General features: G+C 42.0%; 1 protein-coding gene across 1 annotated transcript in view; it reads left to right on the plus strand.

Annotated features, from left to right (window-relative positions):
- Positions 1–20795, plus strand: part of CSMD1 (CUB and Sushi multiple domains 1) — a 1877909-nt gene that overhangs the window by 917523 nt on the left and 939591 nt on the right. Inside the window, exon 4 of the mRNA XM_041753151.1 lies at positions 1325–1519. Within this exon, the coding sequence (XP_041609085.1) occupies positions 1325–1519 (195 nt within the window). The remainder of the gene's footprint in view (positions 1–1324; positions 1520–20795) is intronic.

Raw genomic sequence — 20795 nt, forward strand, 5'->3', positions numbered from 1 at the left:
TTTGACTATGTACATAGTAATTTCATAAACATGTCAATATTACCTACCTAAGTTGTGGTGTTTGTTTTCTAAGTGTTTCCACATAACTTAGTTCATACCTATATAAGTAATTTTGTAGTAAAAATCATTTTAGACATCACAGATATTCTCTCCCTACTCACTGGAAAAGTTTTCTTTCTCAGTTTACAAACAAAGAAAACAAGAGTTTGCACTAACTATCCGTATATATCCAAATCCACCCCCCAAGACCATGATAATTTTTTTTTAAAAAAGGATACAGACATAAAACTATTTGTTTATTGGAAATGCTTTATTTATTTATTTTTTTTTTTGGAAAATTTTCTTTTCTTTTTTTTTTTTTTTTTGAAAACTTTCTTTTTTTAAGTGGCAGGTTCCTTGGTTTATTTTACTACGTCATGATACCTCTTACTGATCTTATGCTAAATTTAAAGCAGAGAAATGTCAACAGCAAGGAGCAATCATCCCCTTGATCCACGTAACCTAATGGTAAATCGGTGAAGATCAAAATTATGTTGTGAGTATGGACTGGCATCCTGTTGAGGAGGTTTCCAGGCGGTCGAATTAGGCAGAGAACGCTCTCGACATAAAAAGTGAGCAGGTCAAGAAAGACCAGAATCAAAGCTTTCTTACGGACTTGCTTTGTCAAAACTAACGGGTAAAACTTCACTGGGAAGCAGACCCCATGACCGCATGAAGCCCAACGGCCACATCAGTATAGAATAGTCGTGCGTCTCTTTCTTAAGCCCAACAGATGAACGGATGAAATCCTCAATTTATTCTTTAATTCAGTTGTTTGCCCAACAAACATTGATCAAACATTGACTAGCGACGCGTGTTTGGCAGCGCTGGTCCTGGAGTCACTCCTGGGTCCCCCTGGCATGACCATCCATCCGTGCCTAACTTCTGAGCCCACCTTTTCCTCCCGTGTTACCTGGCTGCGAACTCCCTGAGACTCTAGAGTAGCATCCTTAGAAAAATATCCTAGACATCGTCGAGAACGCAGAATCCGAGCAGAACTGTATTTTCTCAACTATCTTTTCCGAGCAGAACTGTATTTTCTCCCTCTTCTCAAACTGTAGCTATTTATACTCTAGAAGGATCCTTAAAAATGGTTGAACGGTAGATATTCTAAAACACGAACACATTGTCTCTGCTTATTTTTGGGGGGCAAAATGAAAATATGTTTATGCTCAATTTGCTAATCTGATAGGTTTGCGTGCGGTGCATGTTTTGTGCTAAAACTTGATCTCTCAATAGAAAAATCTTTAAATTTTCTGTCTTTTTTTTTTTCTACTTTCCGTAGTTTTACCTAGCCACACGTGTGGAAACCCCGGGGAGATCCTGAAGGGAGTTCTCCACGGAACAAGATTCAACATAGGAGACAAGATCCGGTACAGCTGCCTGTCTGGCTACATCTTGGAAGGCCATGCGATCCTGACCTGCATCGTCAGCCCGGGCAATGGGGCTTCCTGGGACTTCCCGGCTCCGTTTTGCAGGGGTACGTACCACACAGCCGGGGGTGCGGTGGCCTGGACCCAACTGTGGACATGGCCTTGGGGCTGATGCTCTAACAGCTTCCGCTCAAGAAAGAGAACTCACAGCCTGCTGGGTCCCACCGGGCCAGCACCTTCTGTTCCTAGAAGTCATGTCACCTGTACCCCAAGAGGCCACGGGGGGCCTGGAAAGCCAGTAACAGGCATAGATGTGTCCTTAAATATCCAAATGTTTCTTCATTCTGCTTTTCAGACTCTATTCCCTTTCCGTGTAATGTTATCACTTGCTGTCACAGCTTCCAGGCTTTACTGTTCACATTTATATCCTTCTTGATGTGACAGCTCCTTTTTTTTTTTTTTTAATCTTCTCATTAAAAATGACAAACGCCATCGATAATTAAATTATCCCTTTTAAGGACTCTTTGGGCACTCTTAGGACTTTGAGATAAGGTGGTCGTGAAAGGCTGTGCCCTATCCAAGTGCTCAGCGGCATAATTCGGGGCAAGGTTAGGATTACTTTCCCGACGCCCTGTGACGTTTAGCTTCTTCCATAACATTATTTTACTGATCCGGTAACTTTAGGGAAGAGCTGACTGCAATGCTTAAGTTCTGACTTTCCGGAGAGAAACTCAACTTAGGTTTTCAAAACTGAAAGTGTGGCCAACATCTACTAAGGTCTTAATAAGAGGCCAGAAAGCAGGCTGAGGGCTTTACTCAGATCACAGCGATGCTCTTCACAACCACAGAAATAATAATCCTAAACAGTCATTTAATAGATAAAGAATCAAAGTTTGTATCTTTGAGCAGGTCCCAGAGATAGGCAGCACGTGCTGCGTTAGGACTCGCACCTGCGTCTGGCTTCTAGTCACCCAGCTGCACAAGGTCACAGCCTCGGCCACAGGACCTCACGGAGCAGCGTGTTGTCACCTGTGCGCTTCTCGCTCAGTCTATGTTACTTAATGGACATTTTCCTTTTAGAAAAAAGAAGTGTTTTCCTGTTCAACGTTGTGGTGTCCTAAGATCTCGCTGGTGCTACATTCGGGTGCGATGACCTGTCACTAGTGCCACCCGCGACCTCTGCAGGTGCTGCCGGCAGCTGGGTCGGACCAGTCGCTTCACCTGCTTCGTGTCCTACCTGTGCAAGCAGGTGTCTCATCACAGGCTCATTCTGAAGCCGAGGAATCTGAAGTTAAGAGGTGTGACTGGGTCAGGGTGTTCTAGCTCGGAGGTGGTGGGGCTCAGGCAGAGCCTGTCCAACGGCTCCCCTACCCTGGAGGGAATCCTACTGCCCACGTTTCCTGGTGCTTCCTCCAGAAGTTCTTATTTCCTCTGCACGTTTCTCAACCTGTCCTCTCTCTGTCTCTCTTTGCCTCCCCCTTCCTTATCACTACTGATTATTTTCCATTTTGTCAAAAGAATGGTGTGTGTTAGGTAGGTTTTTTTCCAAAATGAACGGCAGAGAAATAAAAAAGAAAACCAGCAGAGCCAGGCAGTAGGTTCGAGAGTGCTTTTAATGGGGAGCGCTCCCGGGTGAGGTTCCATGACTCGGAGAGGTGGCCCAGGTCAGGGAAGTCGCACCGGGGTTGGGGAGTGTGGGGCGTTTTAAGCCTTACTGGTTCTGGGTCTGGATCCCGGTGGGTCCCTTGCCAAATTAGGCAAGGAAACACCATGTCCCTAGGTGATTGGCTGGGGGTAGGGATAGTATAGACAATGGGGGGGGTGGTCCCTGGCTGGAAAGTCCTGGATGGAAAGTTTCGGTTTCCCATCTAGGCTTTGATTTACTGGAGCTGATGTGGTGGTCATGGCTGCTTTGGTGGGAAGATCAGCCATTTTGACCCAATTTGAGATGTCCGCCCTGTTGGGTGCCCCTGTCTCTCAGCCAGCCCAACAGCGTGTACTCAAAATCAGGCCTCCCTTCCATTTGCCTTGTTTTGTCATTGAATCTCCTCAACCAGCTGGTCCCACCTAAGGACACTGGCAGGGGGTGTCCCAAATACATGCCCTCTGCCTTGACCTCCCCAGTGCGCCCTGCACTCAGGGCAACACTGGAGCTCCTGCAACTTTGGCCTCTTGTGCCCTGTGCACTACCTTTTCCTTTTCGAACTTTCGTTCACCTATGTTCCCACTCTCGGTCCCCACTCTCAGTCCCCTTATCATTATTTGTTCTTTTCACCCGGACCCCCTCAGGTTGGTTACAGGAGCTCCATGTGAGGAATGTCACATCCATCCTACACCCTCCTCCCGGGTGGCTCTTCCCAGCACCCAGCTCCCTGGCCACCTCCCACTCAGCCAGACCCGTCGCTGATGCTACAGGAGCCAAGTGCCAAGTCTTCCTCATGGCTCCGATGTGTCCCAGGGTCATCTTGGTGTAACTGAGCAGCGGATGGCACCTGCCAGTGTCCCCCGACACAGACTCGAAGCATTTCTGCCCCGTACAATGGTCCTCCAGGGCTCTGGGGGCCGGTGATCCTCCCAGCCACAGATGGTAGGCTCCCCTGTGCTCTGCGGGAGCTGGAGGGCTCCCTGGACAGAGTGTTTACACCACAGAAATTGGCAAACCCTACACAACACGGCCTTGTTTTTGGTTTATTTTTTTTTCCCCAGAGAGTTCCTTCCCAACATACCACTCCATGCTCAATCCCAAAGTTTTGCTGTTTTTATTCTGTTACACAGTTCACCTTTTCGTCCTCCACAAATCTTGCTGATTTATCAAGTTTACACTTAAGTCCAAATTTCTGTCATTTCTTACACTGTAACCTCTTTTGGGATTTTTTTTTAAGTCCTTCTGTCTATAGTGTTTATTTTGTTGCTATTTTACATTTGAACATAATGTCTTAACATGGCTTCTTGAAGGAGCTTCGAACCTTCCAGAAGACAGTACATAGTCATACAGACTTTGTAGCCAGACCCTCGATTCCTCGATTTCTCTCTACATTAAAATGTAGCCTCGTCTATAGCGCTTTCCCCTACTGCTGTACCCGATTCCCACAGTCAAGAACTTAATAGAGGCATAGACAGATGTAGAGTATCCCATAAGGAGTCTTTAATCAACCTGAAAATGCAAGAAGTAAATATTAATAGTAGCCACTACCACTTCTTTCTTCTCCAAGGAGTTTTCTTCTTAATTGAAGGGTCTTTATTTATTCCACGACTATAAGCCTTATAAAGTCAAAGTTAATATAATAATACACCCAACAATCATTCTTAGTCTGTCACCAATTTATTAACTTCCAACTATATTAATATATTTTTGTCAGCATAAATATTTTGTCTCCTTCGTTACAGATGATTACATTTATACTTATATTTGGCTTATATTATACTTATATTTTGATTTTCCCACTGCTTGGGCTAGTAGCAAATTCAAAGGGCATTAAATTAGATATAATTGTTTTATGAAGCAAATCTGAAAGCTGCAACAGTTTGTCATTGAATTGGATAACTGAATCATAAAGAAAATCAATGACCTAATTCTTATAAATGTGTAGATGTGGCCTATCTAGGGGAAACATAAATGAATTTCAGTAAAGTGGGCTTAGATAATTTATAAAAATGAAATGAGTATATTTTCTGCTTCCCCAGTGTTCTAGTGATTTAGTTCCAGGAATCACTGGAGTATTCTTCTTGATAGCACTATGAACGGTAACACCACTAGATCCCATTACGATGACTTTTTGCTAGTGTTGAAAGATTAAAAAAAAAAAAAGGAAAGAAAAATTTATGTATAAGTCCAAGTGGCAGTATCTAACCTGAACAATGATACCCAGAGGTGTGTGTCATTTCTGGAGTCATGTGATATCCTTTAAAGAAAGAAGGTAGAACCATGTATTCAATAAAACTAGTACCTAATAAACTGGAGACCAGCCCGCTCTGCTTATAACTGATTCCTCTAATTCCTCTAATAACAGCAACAAATTGACTTCTTTCCAGGGTGAGGTTTCAGGGTTTCTTATTCTGGAGGCTTCCCATTTCAGTCTTCCTCATTTATCTTGGAGTTTTCAAACTTAACATCAAGAACTTCCTTAATTTCACCCCATTAACACCTATGGTTCCTGTTGTCTCTTTTAGTCTTTGCAAAGATGTATCCTGTGTGGGCAGGCACGGTGCCTATTTAGAGAAATTAAAAAGGGCGGGGGGAGAGAAATAGAACCAAAACAGATGCTCTCAGCTCAGAATTTAAGTGCCTTCTTCATTTGCTTTATGCTTCCCCTACTGTATTATTAAATCAAAAAGACTGTAGCGTGAAGGGCCAAGATATATCACAAATTACTTTGGTCCCCGGGACACGGGAGGGCCATAGGGTATAAAATACAGATGAGAAGGGACTCTTCTTAAATGGAAGCTGAACAGCAGTCTGTCGTCTCCAGATTTATGGCATGGTCCAGAAAGTAGAAAGGAAGCAGGTGAGGAGCTGCACTGGGACAATGCTGCTTCATGAGAACCAGTGATGTGATCTGAAGCAACCCCAGGGAGACGTGGTCCTCGCCTCATGTTAGCCCAGCATGAGGCGACTAAGACACTTCCTTGCTGCTGCTCCTCAGACTCTGCAAATCCTAATTCATGACTTCATTTTTTAAGTGCCTTATTCCATGTGGACAGTCACATGGAGAATAGGTAGAAATGAGGGCCGTTTGGGGACGTGAGCTATGGCTGGGCCTGGGAGAGATTAGCAATGTGTTATAGTTTATGCTTTACATAAATGACTGGACAGTTGCACCGGGCAGAGGCCATTGGAAACCAGCCAGCTCCAAGCAACACTGGTCAAGTCCAGCCAGAGATACATGGTCTTGCTTCCCTAAACATCACCTTTGATGATGAAAGCCTTGATGTTTTCAATGATGGAACACTTTGTGTTTGCAAAGCGCTTCATGAAATAATTATCAACAGCCATTGCAGACCTGAGATCCCTGAAGTCAAAGCTCTGGGCGTTACCAATTACAAGTTGTCCTAAATGACCTATTTTTTTTTTTTTTTTTTATATTCACTTCACAGAGGAGTATTCACGTTAGGTGCGCAACTCCTATGAACTCCAATAGAAAGTCCTCTAAAATCGTATTTATATAATCTCCACTGTAAAGATGCTGAAGTCCATAAAGTCTTGAACCCGGCTGTATCTCCCAACCTTGAGAGGTAGGCAGGGAAGGCAGTATTAGTCTTCTAATAAATGTAAGGAGGTTTCACTTGTGCTGACATCGGTTGTAAATGTATGACTTGGGCATTATAACAAGACCATTTATTGTGTCATCCTCCTTTTATGAAATTTAATATAAGGGGTACATGCTCATAATTTAAAAAAATAAGGTATAGCAGGGATCACTATGAAAAGAAACATCCCGTTGAAACTACCATCCTCTTATGCAACAGATATTTTGATAACATTGAACTGTTTTTTAGTACTATAACTGCTTGCACTATTCTTTTTTATCAACTATGGTTTTTATTTTCAATTTTTAAGAATATTGTAAAGACTTTATTTGAGAGAGAGAGAAAGAGAGAGAGCACAAGCAGAGGGAGGGACAGAGGGAGAAGCAGATTCCTCGCTGAGGGAGGAACCCAATGTGGGGCTGGATCCCAGGAACCCAAGATCATGACCTGAGCTAAAGGGAGATGCTTCACTGACTGAGCCACCCAGACAGCCCTTAGTTAATTAATTAATCAATTAATTATAAATTGGCATATTGCTATGAGGATTAGATACTTCTTTTACTCCCATTTACCATGTCTTGTTTCTCCCAATTTAATTTAAATTTCTGTATATCATCCTTAAAAATTAAATAAGACAGTCTTTTTTTTTCTTTTTTCTTTTTTCTTTTTCTTTTTCTTTTTCTTTTCTTTCTTTCTTTCTTTTTTTTTTTTTGTTACCCCAAAGGCACAGGCAAGGCTTTAGTGGGGCTAGAGTTTAAGCTGAAGGTGACACAGCATGGCCAGAGTAGTGATGCTGGTTTCTCCAAACAGGGCAGCGCCCCTACTTAAACAGAGAAAGTTCCCACTCAGGTTCAGCATCTAGCATGCTAAGGACAGAAACAGGAAAAAGTGCTTCACCTTGATTGGCTTGGTCCTCTGGCCGGGGCACCGTCCTGCATCCTGCAGCATCCTAGTTATGGCCTCGGGGGGCTGGTTATCCCCACTAGCAAGGCCGTAGAGGTTCAGGTCCAGCATTTCCTGTCTGGTCTTAGGGGTCCCTTTGTGGTCACCAACATCTGTTCCCAAAATTGATGTCTGAGGGCCAGAAATGATAGAAACAAGGCCAGACCTAAAAATCAAAGGCCCAGGCAAGGCTTTATTTAGGTTACAGCTCGAGCTGAGGGGATACACAGCATTAACAGAAAGCACTTAGGCAGCCTCCCTCTTCCTGGTATGTCTTCTGATCCTGTCTTCCTGCTGTATTCTCTCAGCCATAATAGAACTTGTGCAATATCAAAGTTGTTAACATTTATATTTTATGTTATAATCATAATTAAGTCCTTCTTAATTTGTCTAAAGGCTGAAAAGCAATAAACGATATTCATATTATTATAACTATGTAAATATTTTTCACTGCAGAGCTAAGTATTATGCCTGTAATTAGACTGCCTCCTCTATAATCCAGTATCACAATTCCTGTGCCCCTCAGAGTTCAGATGAGCTCTTTCTGAGCCCCAATTATTCATAATAATGCCATAATTACTTTGGTTTCACATTTGGGCCAAGGCTATCTCCTATGTAATATATGTAATGCAATAGTAGCAAGCTCAAACGCAAATGTGTGCTCGTGTTAAACTCCACGTGAATATTTCTGACTGGCAGTTAGTTCTGATACTATTGATCATTTGGGGGCTGGAAGGGAGGCTAGGAGTTGGATCAGCTAAAAGGCAGGAAGAAGAAGAAGAAGAAATGGATTTTGTAAATGGCTGGCCCATTCATACCATGACTGCCTTCATGACTGCCTTTAGGACCTTTCATCGGTCCTAAAATTTTGAATTATCTTTCTTTGCCTCTTGTGGATTAGTAAAACTTATGGTTATCACAGTCATCCAGATGTCTTCCACTGTATGCTTATCTGAATTTTTACTAGGAACAAACTCTATTATTCTTCCTGAAGGCCATAGACTTTCTCTCACACTTGACTGCTTTATGTTCCCCATACAATTGCTTTCTGTTGTTCCTGAAGTTTCTAGTTGCCACTGTTCCCAGGATATTGTACTTCCATTGCCTTGAATTCCCTAAACCCATACCTCCATCTCCCTAAAGTGTCCCTCAGACACTGAGGTCCCTGGCACTGGCTTCCCAGGCTCTTCCTTTACTGCCCCACTCAACCTGCCTACTCTCTCCTACATCCAATGTGTTCTTTTCCCTTTGTTTCACCTCAAATAGCTTCTTTGGAACTGTTGCTTCAGAGGAAAATCCTTTAAGCCTTATGATGCCTGCAGCTATTCTTGTCTGCATCCACACTATTGGATATTATAGCTGAGTATAAAATTATACATGGAAAACATTTCTTCCCAGAATGATAAAGTATTGTTTCATTATTTTAAGCATATTATTGGCTTCTGCTGAAATGTAGTTTCTCTCTGTCTCTCTGTCTCTCTACACACACACACACACACACACACACACACACACACACGGCAAGTGGATTTTGAGGTTTCTGACTGAAGAGATTAGCTCAAGCTAAAGAAGTAATGTTTTCCAGGCCTAGGTCAAAAGAAAAAACAGAGAGGCCTTTAAGAAAGCAAACCTAAATTATAGATTCCTTTGAGAGATGATACTATATTCATAATCTTGAGGAGAAGGATAAAACACACAGCATAGAGGAATGCCACAGATGCACTTGTTCAATGTGAGCTAGGTTGTAGGCAAGAGCATCCTCTGTGTGTGATGGAGCTAGTGGAGGGGCAGGGGTTAAGTTGCTATATGCCTAATAAAAGCCAATTGCTCAGTGTTTAGAACAGTTTTCCATTAGTAACATGATGTGACCCACAAGTATGAGCTGACCATGTAATTAAAATTTCCTAATAATCACTTTGATGCAGTAAAGAGAAATAGTTGAAATACATTTTAATAATGCATTTTCTTAACCCTACATAGTTCCAAAGATGATCTTTCTAACACATAATTGATATAAAATATCAATGAAGTAGTTTGTGTTTTTCCACACTCTTCTTAAGATCTTGGTGTGTATTTTAGTTGCAACATACCTCACTATAGAAGCCACATTTCAAGTTCTCATTCAGCACGTGTGCTAGTGGCTACTACTTCAAATGGCTCAGATTTCACAGGCAGAGGAATTTTAGTATTCTTTGTTCCTTCCACTTGTTAATGCATGTGGAGTCCTGGTGCTGAGTGGGTTTCATTTTCACTTACGATGTAGATTCAATATATAGATGTAGGTTTGTGATAAGGACTGATAAAAAAAAATGGGTCTCAAGTATACAAATCTGTGTCATAGTCTGATTGGCATTCTTCCCCTTAACTTCTCAGCAATTGCTGAAACAGATTTGAGCTGAATAGTATGGAAAGTAGAGTTTATTTTTAAAATTAGTTTAGGCAAGAGATAAGAGTGAGCTAGCTCTTGATTAAGCCAAAAAAGGTTTCTCAAAAGGAATCTCATCTTACTTGCTGTCTTACTTTTGGAACAAATGACATTGAGGTCTAATGCATGAAGATTATGGAAAACTTTGAAGAAGGTGCAGATTAGCTAGTGGAGTAAGCAAGGAATTGGAAACAGCTTTGTGCATGTATGACTCACAAACTATGAACAAGTGAAAATAAGACCCACTCCAGGGAGGGGAGGAACCAGATTGAATTCCAGGGCCTACCTTCCCCGTCTGTAAACTGATACGTATACTGTGGTGAGATGTTCACAGCCAGAAAGCAATACAGGTGACGTCTGGACCTGGCAGCTCAGCTCCAGAGGCCGCGTACCTAATCTCTACACAGTATTATGAAGAAAAAAAGCAAATATTTTGAAAAGATGCTCTTCTCAGTAGTAGTCCGAGGATTGAAGGAAATGGCATATGCTAAGGACCCTGCAAAGTCTTTAGCACAAAAGAAGGCGAATAAAGTACAGATGACGTAGCATCATGTTACGGGTGCAGCGCTACCTGGGAGCAAATCCAGCTGTATCGCCAACCATGTGCTGTAGCCTTTGTCAAACTTACTTTCTCCTCTGGTCTGAATTTCCTTCTCTGTGTAACAGCACCTATTTCATAGGTCTGTTAAAGACAGATAATCCAGGTGAAGTGCTTAGCAAAGAGCCTGACATAGTGAAATTCTCTAAATGTTAACTATTACAATTACTGTCCCATCCCATCTCCCTTCCAGTCTTGAAAGCAGCTTCAGATTTTGAAACTAAGTGAAGCCCAATGGCAAATAATCTGAAGGGAAATTCATATAAGCTATCAAGACTCGTAGCTCTTTTTTTTTTAAAATTTTTTATTTATTTATGATAGTCACACACAGAGAGAGAGAGAGAGAGAGAGGCAGAGACACAGGCAGAGGGAGAAGCAGGCTCCATGTACTGGGAGCCCGACATGGGATTCGATCCTGGGTCTCCAGGATCACGCCCTGGGCCAAAGGCAGGCGCCAAACTGCTGCGCCACCCAGAGATCCCAAGGCTCGTAGCTCTTAAAAAGTTTTTAGGCATCACTGATATTCTTTGGGAAGAAAAAAACCTATCAGGCTCATTTGAGGAGAGAAATTGAATGAAAGGAGACTCAGATGAAGAGGATTTTCAGTGCCTACTAAAGGGTAGTCCACATAGGAACACATCATTATACCTTATGGATCACAGTTGAGATGCATGGAGAAGACAAAAATTACATATACACCATGCGTGTGAATCCACAAATGCCTGTATAGGATGACAGTGTAGAGACTATAGATTAGCAACAGTCCAAATGTAGATTCTTTCTAGAGTCCCTTTCTCTGAGGGAATAATCAAATTCAAAGTATCTCAATAAATGGGAAATAGAGTACCATTTGATATCAAATGATAGGAATATCAGTTTGGCTATTAAAATTATGAAGTTTAAAGAAAAAAAAAGTTGTGATACTAATAGAGAAACCTCTAGCACTGACCAGGTGGCAAGCTCTTTTTACGTGCCTTACATCTATTCTTGTGTCTAATTTTCATAATAACCACTCAAGTTATATGCTACCATTTTTCCTGTTTTTTTTTTATAGAGTCTTGGGCACCGAGGCACAAAGTGACTTTTCAGAGGTCACGTGATAGTAAGTGGGAGAAGCAGAATCTTCATCTGTGCTTCTCATGTGGTGCCCTGCCCATTCCCTTCTAATTTAGAGGAGAAATAAGTGACTTTAAAAGAAAGTAAGCTTTCCTCTGGAAACAAACATTTGAATTTAAATTCAACATATTCTTCCTGAGAACGCTGTGCCTGAGCTCTGAGCGACCTGCAAAGGGGCAGGGAGAGCACGGCTTGTCTGATGTGCCGTCAGGAGCAGCAGGTGACTTGGTGTCCCTGAGGGAGAGGAGAGCGGTGGGTGCGTGTGGTCGAAGGCCGCCTCCTGCTCCAGCTGCTCCCACACGCGGCCCAGGAGGATGGCTCACAGCCACACGGCCCACTCCGAGGTTGTGGGCCCAGGGGGGACAGAAATAAAGGCCGTCAGATATCAGAAGGGACAAGTGACACCTGGTGGTCTCAGTATCTTCTGTGGGTGTGAAGCTGGTTTGAGCCCAGCTCCTGCTGGAAGTGACCACCGTGGATCGCAGATGGAAAACTTCATGTGGAAGATACACATGCAGGGAAACGACAGGACACCTGCACCCCGATGTTTCTAGCAGCAATGTCCACAGTGGCCACACTGTGGAAGGAGCCTCGGTGTCCATTGAAAGATGATGGATAGAGAAGCTGTGGTCTCTGTATACAGTGGGATATTCCTCAGCCATTAGAAACGACAAACACCCACCATTTGCTTCGACGTGGATGGACCTGGAGGGTATGATGCTGAGTGAAGTAAGTCAATCGGAGAAGGACAAACATTTATGGTCTCATTCATTTGGGGAATATAAAAAATAGTGGAAGGGAATAAAGGGGAAAGGAGAAAAAATGAGTGGGAAATATCAGAAAGGGAGACAGAACATGAGAGACTCCTAACTCTGGGAAACGAACTAGGGGTGGTGGAAGGGGAGGAGGGCGGGGGGTGGGGGTGGTGACTGGGTGACGGGCACTGAGGGGGGCACTTGGCGGGATGAGCACTGGGTGTTATTCTCTATGTTGGCAAATTGAACACCAATAAAACATAAAAATAAAATAAAGAAAAACTTCGTGTGGGCTCAGCTCAAGAGCCGTAAGCCCGTAGAGGGCTGTGTGGCTGTAAGGCCTTTCTTGTATTTTATTTTAAAGGCTAAATATGATTTGCGAGAGCTATTTTTCTACAGAGTAAGTCAACCTTGGAGAAAACAAGGCAGAGAGTGGTCTGGTTCCTCCAACGGTCTTCCTGCTCCTGGAAGGGCTTCCTTTGGGTTAGGTTTCTGTGAACTTCTTTCTTTTTCCTTCTTTCCACCCCTCATCTGTCCTCCCAGGAACCCACCCTCCCTTTAAGCAAAAAGGCAAGAGGGGGCGCATGCTGCTGGGGGGTGGGCTTGGTGGGGTGGGAGGAGGCGGAGGTGCTCTGGCTCCGAGCAGAGTCAGCTCAGGAGGCAGTTGAGCCAAAATACACGAATACTTGAGAGGACTTAAAGAAACCCATACCAAGACACAGAAACATCTGAAAATACTGACAAGGAAAATAATCTTGAAAGCAGCAAGAGAAACAACTTGTCTATAAGGGAAATGGAATACAAATGATAGCGGAAAACATTATTTAAAAAAAGAAAGAAAGAAAGAAAGAAAGAAAGAAAGAAAGAAAGAAAGAAAGAAAGAAAGAAAGCCAGAAAGAAGTGGCACATGTTTTAAGTGCTGAAAGAAAAGAACTGTCAATTCTGATTTCAATATATGGTGAATTTATCTTCTAGGAATAGAAAGGAAATAAAGATATTGGTTGAAGGTAAATAAGAGAATTTGTCACCCGCAGACCTACCTTAAAAGACTGGCTAAAGGAATTTCTCCAAACAGAAAGGAAGTCCTAATAGAAGGAACTATGAAACATCAAGAAGGAAGAAAATCATGGAAAGGGGAAAATGTGGGCAAATAAAATACATCTTTTCTCTTCCAAAAAAAAAAAAAAAAGAATACTTGAGAGGTAGTGGCCAATTATTGTTCCCTCTATTTTCTATCTCCAGCCGATGGATTCTTTGTAGGTAACCATGAGATACCCAAGAAGAGGAAGGGGAAGTAGAGCGAGTGTGGTTAAACATTTTATTTTGATCACATCTCCATGGGAGGGATCATAATATAAACTTTGAACACACTATTTTATATTGTCCAAAATTTGGGGGGGGGGGTTATTATCTATCGTTTGCAGTTGAGGAAATGAATTCCCTGACATTCAAGGAATCTTATCCAAGGCTACGAATATGGAGGTGATACAGCCAGTTCTCACACTTCATGCTTTTTACATTTTTCTCCGACTGCCTCCGCCTTGGGGAAAGTTGAAGGGCAGGTTGTTCGCTTTTGTTTTGGTAAGAAGCAAGATTTGTAAACCATTAAAAATAATAGCAAATGAATCGTTATTGGGAGCTAAGCTTCCATAAAGCTCTAACCTTGTTTCTGTCTAAACACATGCATTTAAGATAAATATTCACCTAAATGTGTCAAAACACATTGTCAATATTATGTGATGGTATTAAAGAATACAGGATGTGACAGCTGTTTTGCTTGCCTTTTTTTTTTTTTTTTCTTTAAGAGCTGACTGATTTTCATCCAGCTCAGGACAGTTGCTTTTTTCTTGGAAGAAGAAATGGTAGTTAGCGAGCGAAGATGCATGAAGTCAAGAACCAGGAGCGGTGTTGGTAACACCTGTAATAAAACAGGCTCAGTAATGCATGCCTGTGGCTCATGGGGAGCTGTCTAAGGCTGCAAATTTCTTTAATTGATAAGCCTTACATAATGTGACTGGAAATGACAATATATCACTTGCCAGTGCCTTATGAAATGTCACTCAGGGCTTTTTAATTGCAGGCATTCTACTGCTGGGGATGATGGGGAGAGAGGGAGGCTGGGGAAGATACAGCTAGAGGGGAGGGGAGGGAGAGAAGTCATGCTTTTTATGGGAGCCTATAAATTCTGTGATATTTAAAACACAGCTGTGTTTTTATCAGTTATGTTACAGAAATAACACAAAATGAATCTTAAATGATCTGTCATGTCAGGACCACGCATTACAAAGTAAGATTGAGTGGGGCAATCTTCGTATAAGAAACCTGGTTCTAAATTAAGTTCGAATGGCTTTAGACAATTTGGTTTTAAGCACTTTTCTTGCACACTGTGCAATAAACAACTCTAATGTAAATCTTACCAAAATTGGGGGGGAAAAGTATTGAAAATATATGTCAACATTAGATTATAGTAAATTTGGTTTACACGTCTCACATTTCACTATGCTACCGGCTTTCGGCTAAGTGCCTTTTTTTTTCTTTCTTTACTTTATCTCTTTAAAAACAATCTTGTAACAAGTTTAAAGCCTAATCACAAGTGCCTGTATGCCAGTTATTTTCAATTTTATGGATTAATTTACACTATTTTCCTGTGATTCTATTCCAGGTAACACGTTCGGTTGTAGGGTGGAATGGGACTAGTGCTAATATAAATACATCCCCAAGTACACGCCATTCATTGTGATAGGTAGTAATGGGCATGCTTAATGGGAAGGATTTGATCACTCAGGATCCTGCTTTGTCACGTACCCGCTGGAACCTCTTGGACAAGCTCTTTTCTTGTAAAGCCTCTGGTTCTGAATCTGTTAAATTAGACTAATACTTTTAATCTCACGGCACTGGTAAGGATTACGTTAGATGCTCAAAATGCTCAATACTAATAATTGCTATTATTATTGTAAACATTATCATTGAAGAGCTAGGAGGGAGGGAGATTAGGGACCCAAGGAGACCAACTCAAGCTCTGAGAAACTCTCAGAGGCTGAAGTTGTAGAGCAGATTACATTTTCTGTCCTTTGCAAGATTAGTATCATATCATAAACTTTTCAGTTTTAATTGATAGCATTTTATTCTCAATATACTCAAATTATACAAATTAATAGTTTTTTCTCTCCCCATAATTGAACATAATGAGTGTTTCCAATGTTTACTGCTGCATATAATGCTATAATTAGTGTCTCTGTACATATAGCATTGCTTTTGTTTCTTCTGTTTAATTCTTTCCTAAGGATAGAGTTCTAGGGATGTTGTTTATGCATCTCACACTGGCTGAACAAATTTCCTTGCCACAAGGAGTTTCTCCACAATTACTTTCAGTTTCAATGTTAGTATTTACTTTTAATTTGCTGAGAATTTAGTGGCACCAAAATGATACCCCAAAGTTGCCTTAATTGTCTTTTGATTTCCAATAGAACATGTCTGCCTACTATTCGTGTTCATTCATTCTTTGTTTAAAGAAATATTTAGTTATCAAGGACCTATAAGTTTTCAGATGTGCTTATCAATCAAATCAAAGGCCAGATAGTAAATACTTGGTTTTCCTTTTTTTTCTTTTTTCTTTATGTTTTCCAAGCCACATCGTCTCCATATCAGCTACTATAAGCCAGTCATTGGAAGTAAAAGTTTCCACAGAGATTACCTAAACAAATAGGCATGGCTATGTTCCAGTAAGTTTTATTTATAAAAATGGGGCCAACTGTGGCCCACAAGCTGCAGTTTCCTATTTAGTTTAGACGTGGCTACAAAATGAACAAAACAAGAACAAAACAATTCCCAGCTTCCATGGAAATATTTTTTGTTGGGGATAGATAACATAGATACATAAAGAGATGAGTAAAAACAAATATGTCATATATCTGGTTGTAGTAAGTGTTCAGAGATGTTCTCCCTACGTGACATTGAACCAAGGTCTGTAGGGACCTGCTGCTTGGTTTGCTTAGGGCTGCCCTGGGTTTAACACCTAAGGTCCTGTATCCTGGGAAACCTCTGTCTTTGACAAAGCCAACATCACTTGGACCCCCCATGGAGCTGAGGAGGCAAACCCTAGGGGAATATCAAGAGAGTACTCCAGATCAAGGAGAAGGCCAGGGCTGTGGTCCTGAGACTAGTACATACAGCGAAAAAACAAAGGATAGCACCACAGCCAGTATGGCCAGAGCAGACTAGACAGTGGTGTGCGTGGTAGGAAAGGAGGTCAGAGAAAAGGTGGGTGGAGAAGGTCCTGGAGGGTCCTGTGGTCCATAACATGGACACTAGCTTCTATTGTGAGTAATATGGAAAGGCATTGAGAAGCAACATCGATCACATTTAGAATTTAAGAGGATAGCGTGGCTACTCTGTTGAGAAGAGGATATATGGTGGGAAGGACAAAATCAGAGAATCTGTCGGGAAGCCATTGTAATACTCAAAGTGAGAGATGATATTATTTTGAGAAGTGATAGCAGCAGGGTGCTGCAAGATACAGTTGGATTGAGAATGCAGTTTGAAGTAGGGTTCTTTGACTCCATGTTCACGGAATGAGGAAGAAACAGAAGAGTCACAGATGATGCCATGACTTTTTTACTAAGCTACAGAGTGTAGTTGCCATACTCTGAAATTTCATATTTGGAAAAGGAAGGATCAGGAGTATGACATGGGTGCAAGTCTGGAATGCTGTTTAGACACACATATACATGTATCATGTAGGCAATCGGACACATAAAACTGAATTCAAGAGAGAGATCTGGAATTGAACTACCAAGCTGAGAACTGTCAGCACACAGATGGCATTTAAATCCATGCCACTGAGCCTAGATGGGACCAATAAGGGAATGAATATAGTTAGGGAGAAACAAGGTCTACTGATGGAACCTCGGGTATTCCACTAAGGAGTGGAGGGTGACATGAAACAAGGTGGGGCTGAGTATAAATGACCAACAAGATCAGAGCAAGCATGAGAAGAGTAGTTCACAAACCTCCCAGTGAATAAATCAGATGTTCACGTTGTACCAGCACCATTTTTATTGTAGCATGTATGCAAGATGTGTTCACCAGTAGAAAATTGAGAAAGCACAGGGGATCATTTTGCGGTATTTTTTTTTAAATTTTTTATTTATTTATGATAGTCACAGAGAGAGAGAGAGGCAGAGACACAGGCAGAGGGAGAAGCAGGCTCCATGCACCGGGAGCCTGATGTGGGACTCGATCCCGGGTCTCCAGGATCGCGCCCTGGGCCAAAGGCAGGCGCTAAACCGCTGCGCCACCCAGGGATCCCTATTTTGCGGTATTTTTGTAAACTTCTGTGAGTTTGAAATTATTTCAAAATTAAAAAAAAAAAACGGTTTTGAAAGCCTAGGGAAAAAAAAATCTCAAGAAAGACAAAATGGATAACTGTCCAGTGTTGCTGAGGGCTTGTGTGATGTGAGAACTGACTGTGGGATTTATTGGTGCTGCTTACTTGAGAAGAGCAGCTGCCTTGGGCCACAAAGGACAAAATCATGACTCAAGTGGGTTCAAGAGAGGACAGGAAAAAGAATTAAAGATTGCAATTATAGAACTTTTTTTTTTCTGAAATGTATTATTGGTAAAGTTTTGTTTGTTTGTTTCAAAATAGGGTAGAGATGGACATGCAATCTGGAGGTAGATGTGGGCTTGTGGGGTAGGAGCTTTAAAACAATTAGGTAAATTATAATATGTTTCTTTGCCCAGGACAATTCTCAATAAAAAAAAAGAAGATAATCATTTTGAGAAAGGCGAGGATGGTGAAGAATTGGCTTAGGAACTTGGTCCGAGATGAAAGCAAGAACACAAACAGGTGTTGACCCTAGGTAGGAATCTTGCTGGTGTATACAGGATGGAAATTTTATGGGCAGAAGTGCAGAGAGGTGATCAAATAGGGTATTCATAGATTATTAAATTTCTTTTGAAAATTTTTTTCAGTAAACGAATCAAAATCACTACATAAGGTTAAGAATATGGTGGCAGATGTTAGCAGGTTAAGGATGATGGGAGTTTGAAATGGCCATCCCCCAAAAGTAAGACTAAAAACTGATGAAAATGAAGAGTGCCCTCTTTAAAGGCCAGTGTGGATTTGGCCATCGATTTAACGTTGCATGTGCTTATTTCTGGTTTTGCTTTTCCTCCAGCCATATTTAACTGCATGTGAATAAATGTGGGTTTGGTCCAAGTTTGAATCTAAGATATTGACAATGGACTTATGGGAAGTGCAAGGGAGTATTCTAAAAATGGCCATGAGGCCCAAGGTGCCACCTGAAGACATGAGGAATGAGAGTGGAAAGTGGCAAGACCAGGGATCACCTGTGGGGTCAAACAATTGTTGGGGTCAAGGTATTTGGGAAAGTGGCCTGGATGTATGGACACTGGGGATCTGATCCCAGGACACTTCAGGTGCAGCTCTGCACAATGATCTAGTATCTTGGTGGAAAGACGAAGGGTGAGGATGGGGACAAAGGCTCCAAAGGGTTGGGGCTGGGGTTGGAGTGAACTGAGGTTGGAGAGGGGGTGAGTGAACTCAGAAACCAGGTTTCAAAGGACGATCTAGCATTGATATGGAAATCAGCAAGAATTAGGCCGAATATGGAGTTGGAGAAACTGGCAGTGTTCCAGGGATAGAAATCTCCAAGGAATAATGGGCCTTCCCTGGGGATTTTGTAGATGACTAGAAGAAAAAGATTCTGGGGACCAGAGACTCAAAGCCAGGGCACTTTAGGGAAGAAAAAACAAAGTATCTGGAAATAGCAATGCAATGTGCAAGGTGGACACATCATCCAGCCCCAGGGCCCGCAGCACTTGGGCCGTGGAAGCAAACGCTGACACGTGGGAGGCCTTCACCATCCTCAGAAGACATTCGGGTTTCCGTTAGGGAAGGAGGGTTTGCCTTGGAAGGGTTGACATGTGGGAACGTTTGCTGATGGCTAACCTTGAGTTTCAGAGGACCTGGTGGAGGGGGTCAAGAGCTTGGGAGGGGAGGGCGGTCAGGCACGAGATGCATAGACCTTTGAGGGTGTGTGGGGTGACCAGGAGACTACGCTGCTTGCAGTGACCGTGCACAGAGATCAAGGACTTAAAAGGATAATCTCCCGAGGGTCTCAGCTGTAACGGGAATGGTGGCGTGTGAAGAAACAGTACAAGTAGGTTTGGGGCTGTCCTCTGTTCCAGGCCTGAGAGCCCCTTCTAGGGGAAGGCTGCGGGAGGCAGTGGCTTCTTGACCTGCACCTCGTGGTGCCTCTCTCTCCCTCCGGAGCCACCCCGTCCTCCTGGGGAAGCAACGTGGGGACTTAGGAAGGACAATGTTACCCAAAGCAGCGTGACTTTTAAAACTTATGGTAAAGTGTTCAAAAATAATTCAATGAGCTCTCATTGGCTGATCCCGCATCAGACTCCCAGCAGGGAGCCTGCTTCTCCCTCTGCCTTTGTCTCTGTCCTTCATGAATAAATAAATAAAATCTCAGAAACAATTAAAATTGAGAAGAATTTAGATGCACACCCTGCATCTTATGAACTTACTAGTGTAGCTCAGGCATTTGCTGGAGCAGCCTTACAAATGCTTGGTGAACGGATTTGAGGTCCCGCGGTTTGGATGCATCATACTTTAATGATTTATCTGTTGTTAAACTTTTAGTTGGTTTCCATTTTTCTTTATGATAAATATGGCAAAGTATGTCTCTAAATAATGTTTTCTTCTGTATTTTGAATTATGCCCTTAAGATATATTCCTAGCAACATTTATACCCAGGCAAGGCATATAATAATTTTAGAGTTTAGAATGCAACTTTGTGGAAGTTTGGAAATTCCTTAGGGGAAAGAGTGCACTCTGATTTCTGCTTACAGTTGGAATTATTTTCCTCACTTCCAGAAATCAGTAGATTCAAACATATCTTTTACTAAAAACCTTATCTTCTTCTTGGATTAAGTTGATGACATTCAAACTCCTTTGAGCTGCGGAAGCTTCTTTTCAAATGCAAGACTTTGTAAACCCTCAATATAGGAAATTGATTTAAAGAAATAATTGCTCTGGTAGAAATTTGGCGTGGGAGCTAAAGCCCATTTGCTGGACTCTGTTTTGCCACTTGCAACCTTTGCATGGAAGCCCTGGGAACACAATTTTCAAAATAATGAAGTGACTCAGCACCGATACTCATTATTTCATTGAAAAAAAAAATCTATTTGTTGTATGTTCATTTTTACAGTCAGGTATTTCCTTGGCACTTTGGAACCTGACTTTATTTTCTTTCTGAATAATGAAT

The sequence above is a fragment of the Vulpes lagopus genome, chromosome 4 (assembly GCF_018345385.1).
Source record: "Vulpes lagopus strain Blue_001 chromosome 4, ASM1834538v1, whole genome shotgun sequence".
Taxonomy (NCBI): domain Eukaryota; kingdom Metazoa; phylum Chordata; class Mammalia; order Carnivora; family Canidae; genus Vulpes; species Vulpes lagopus.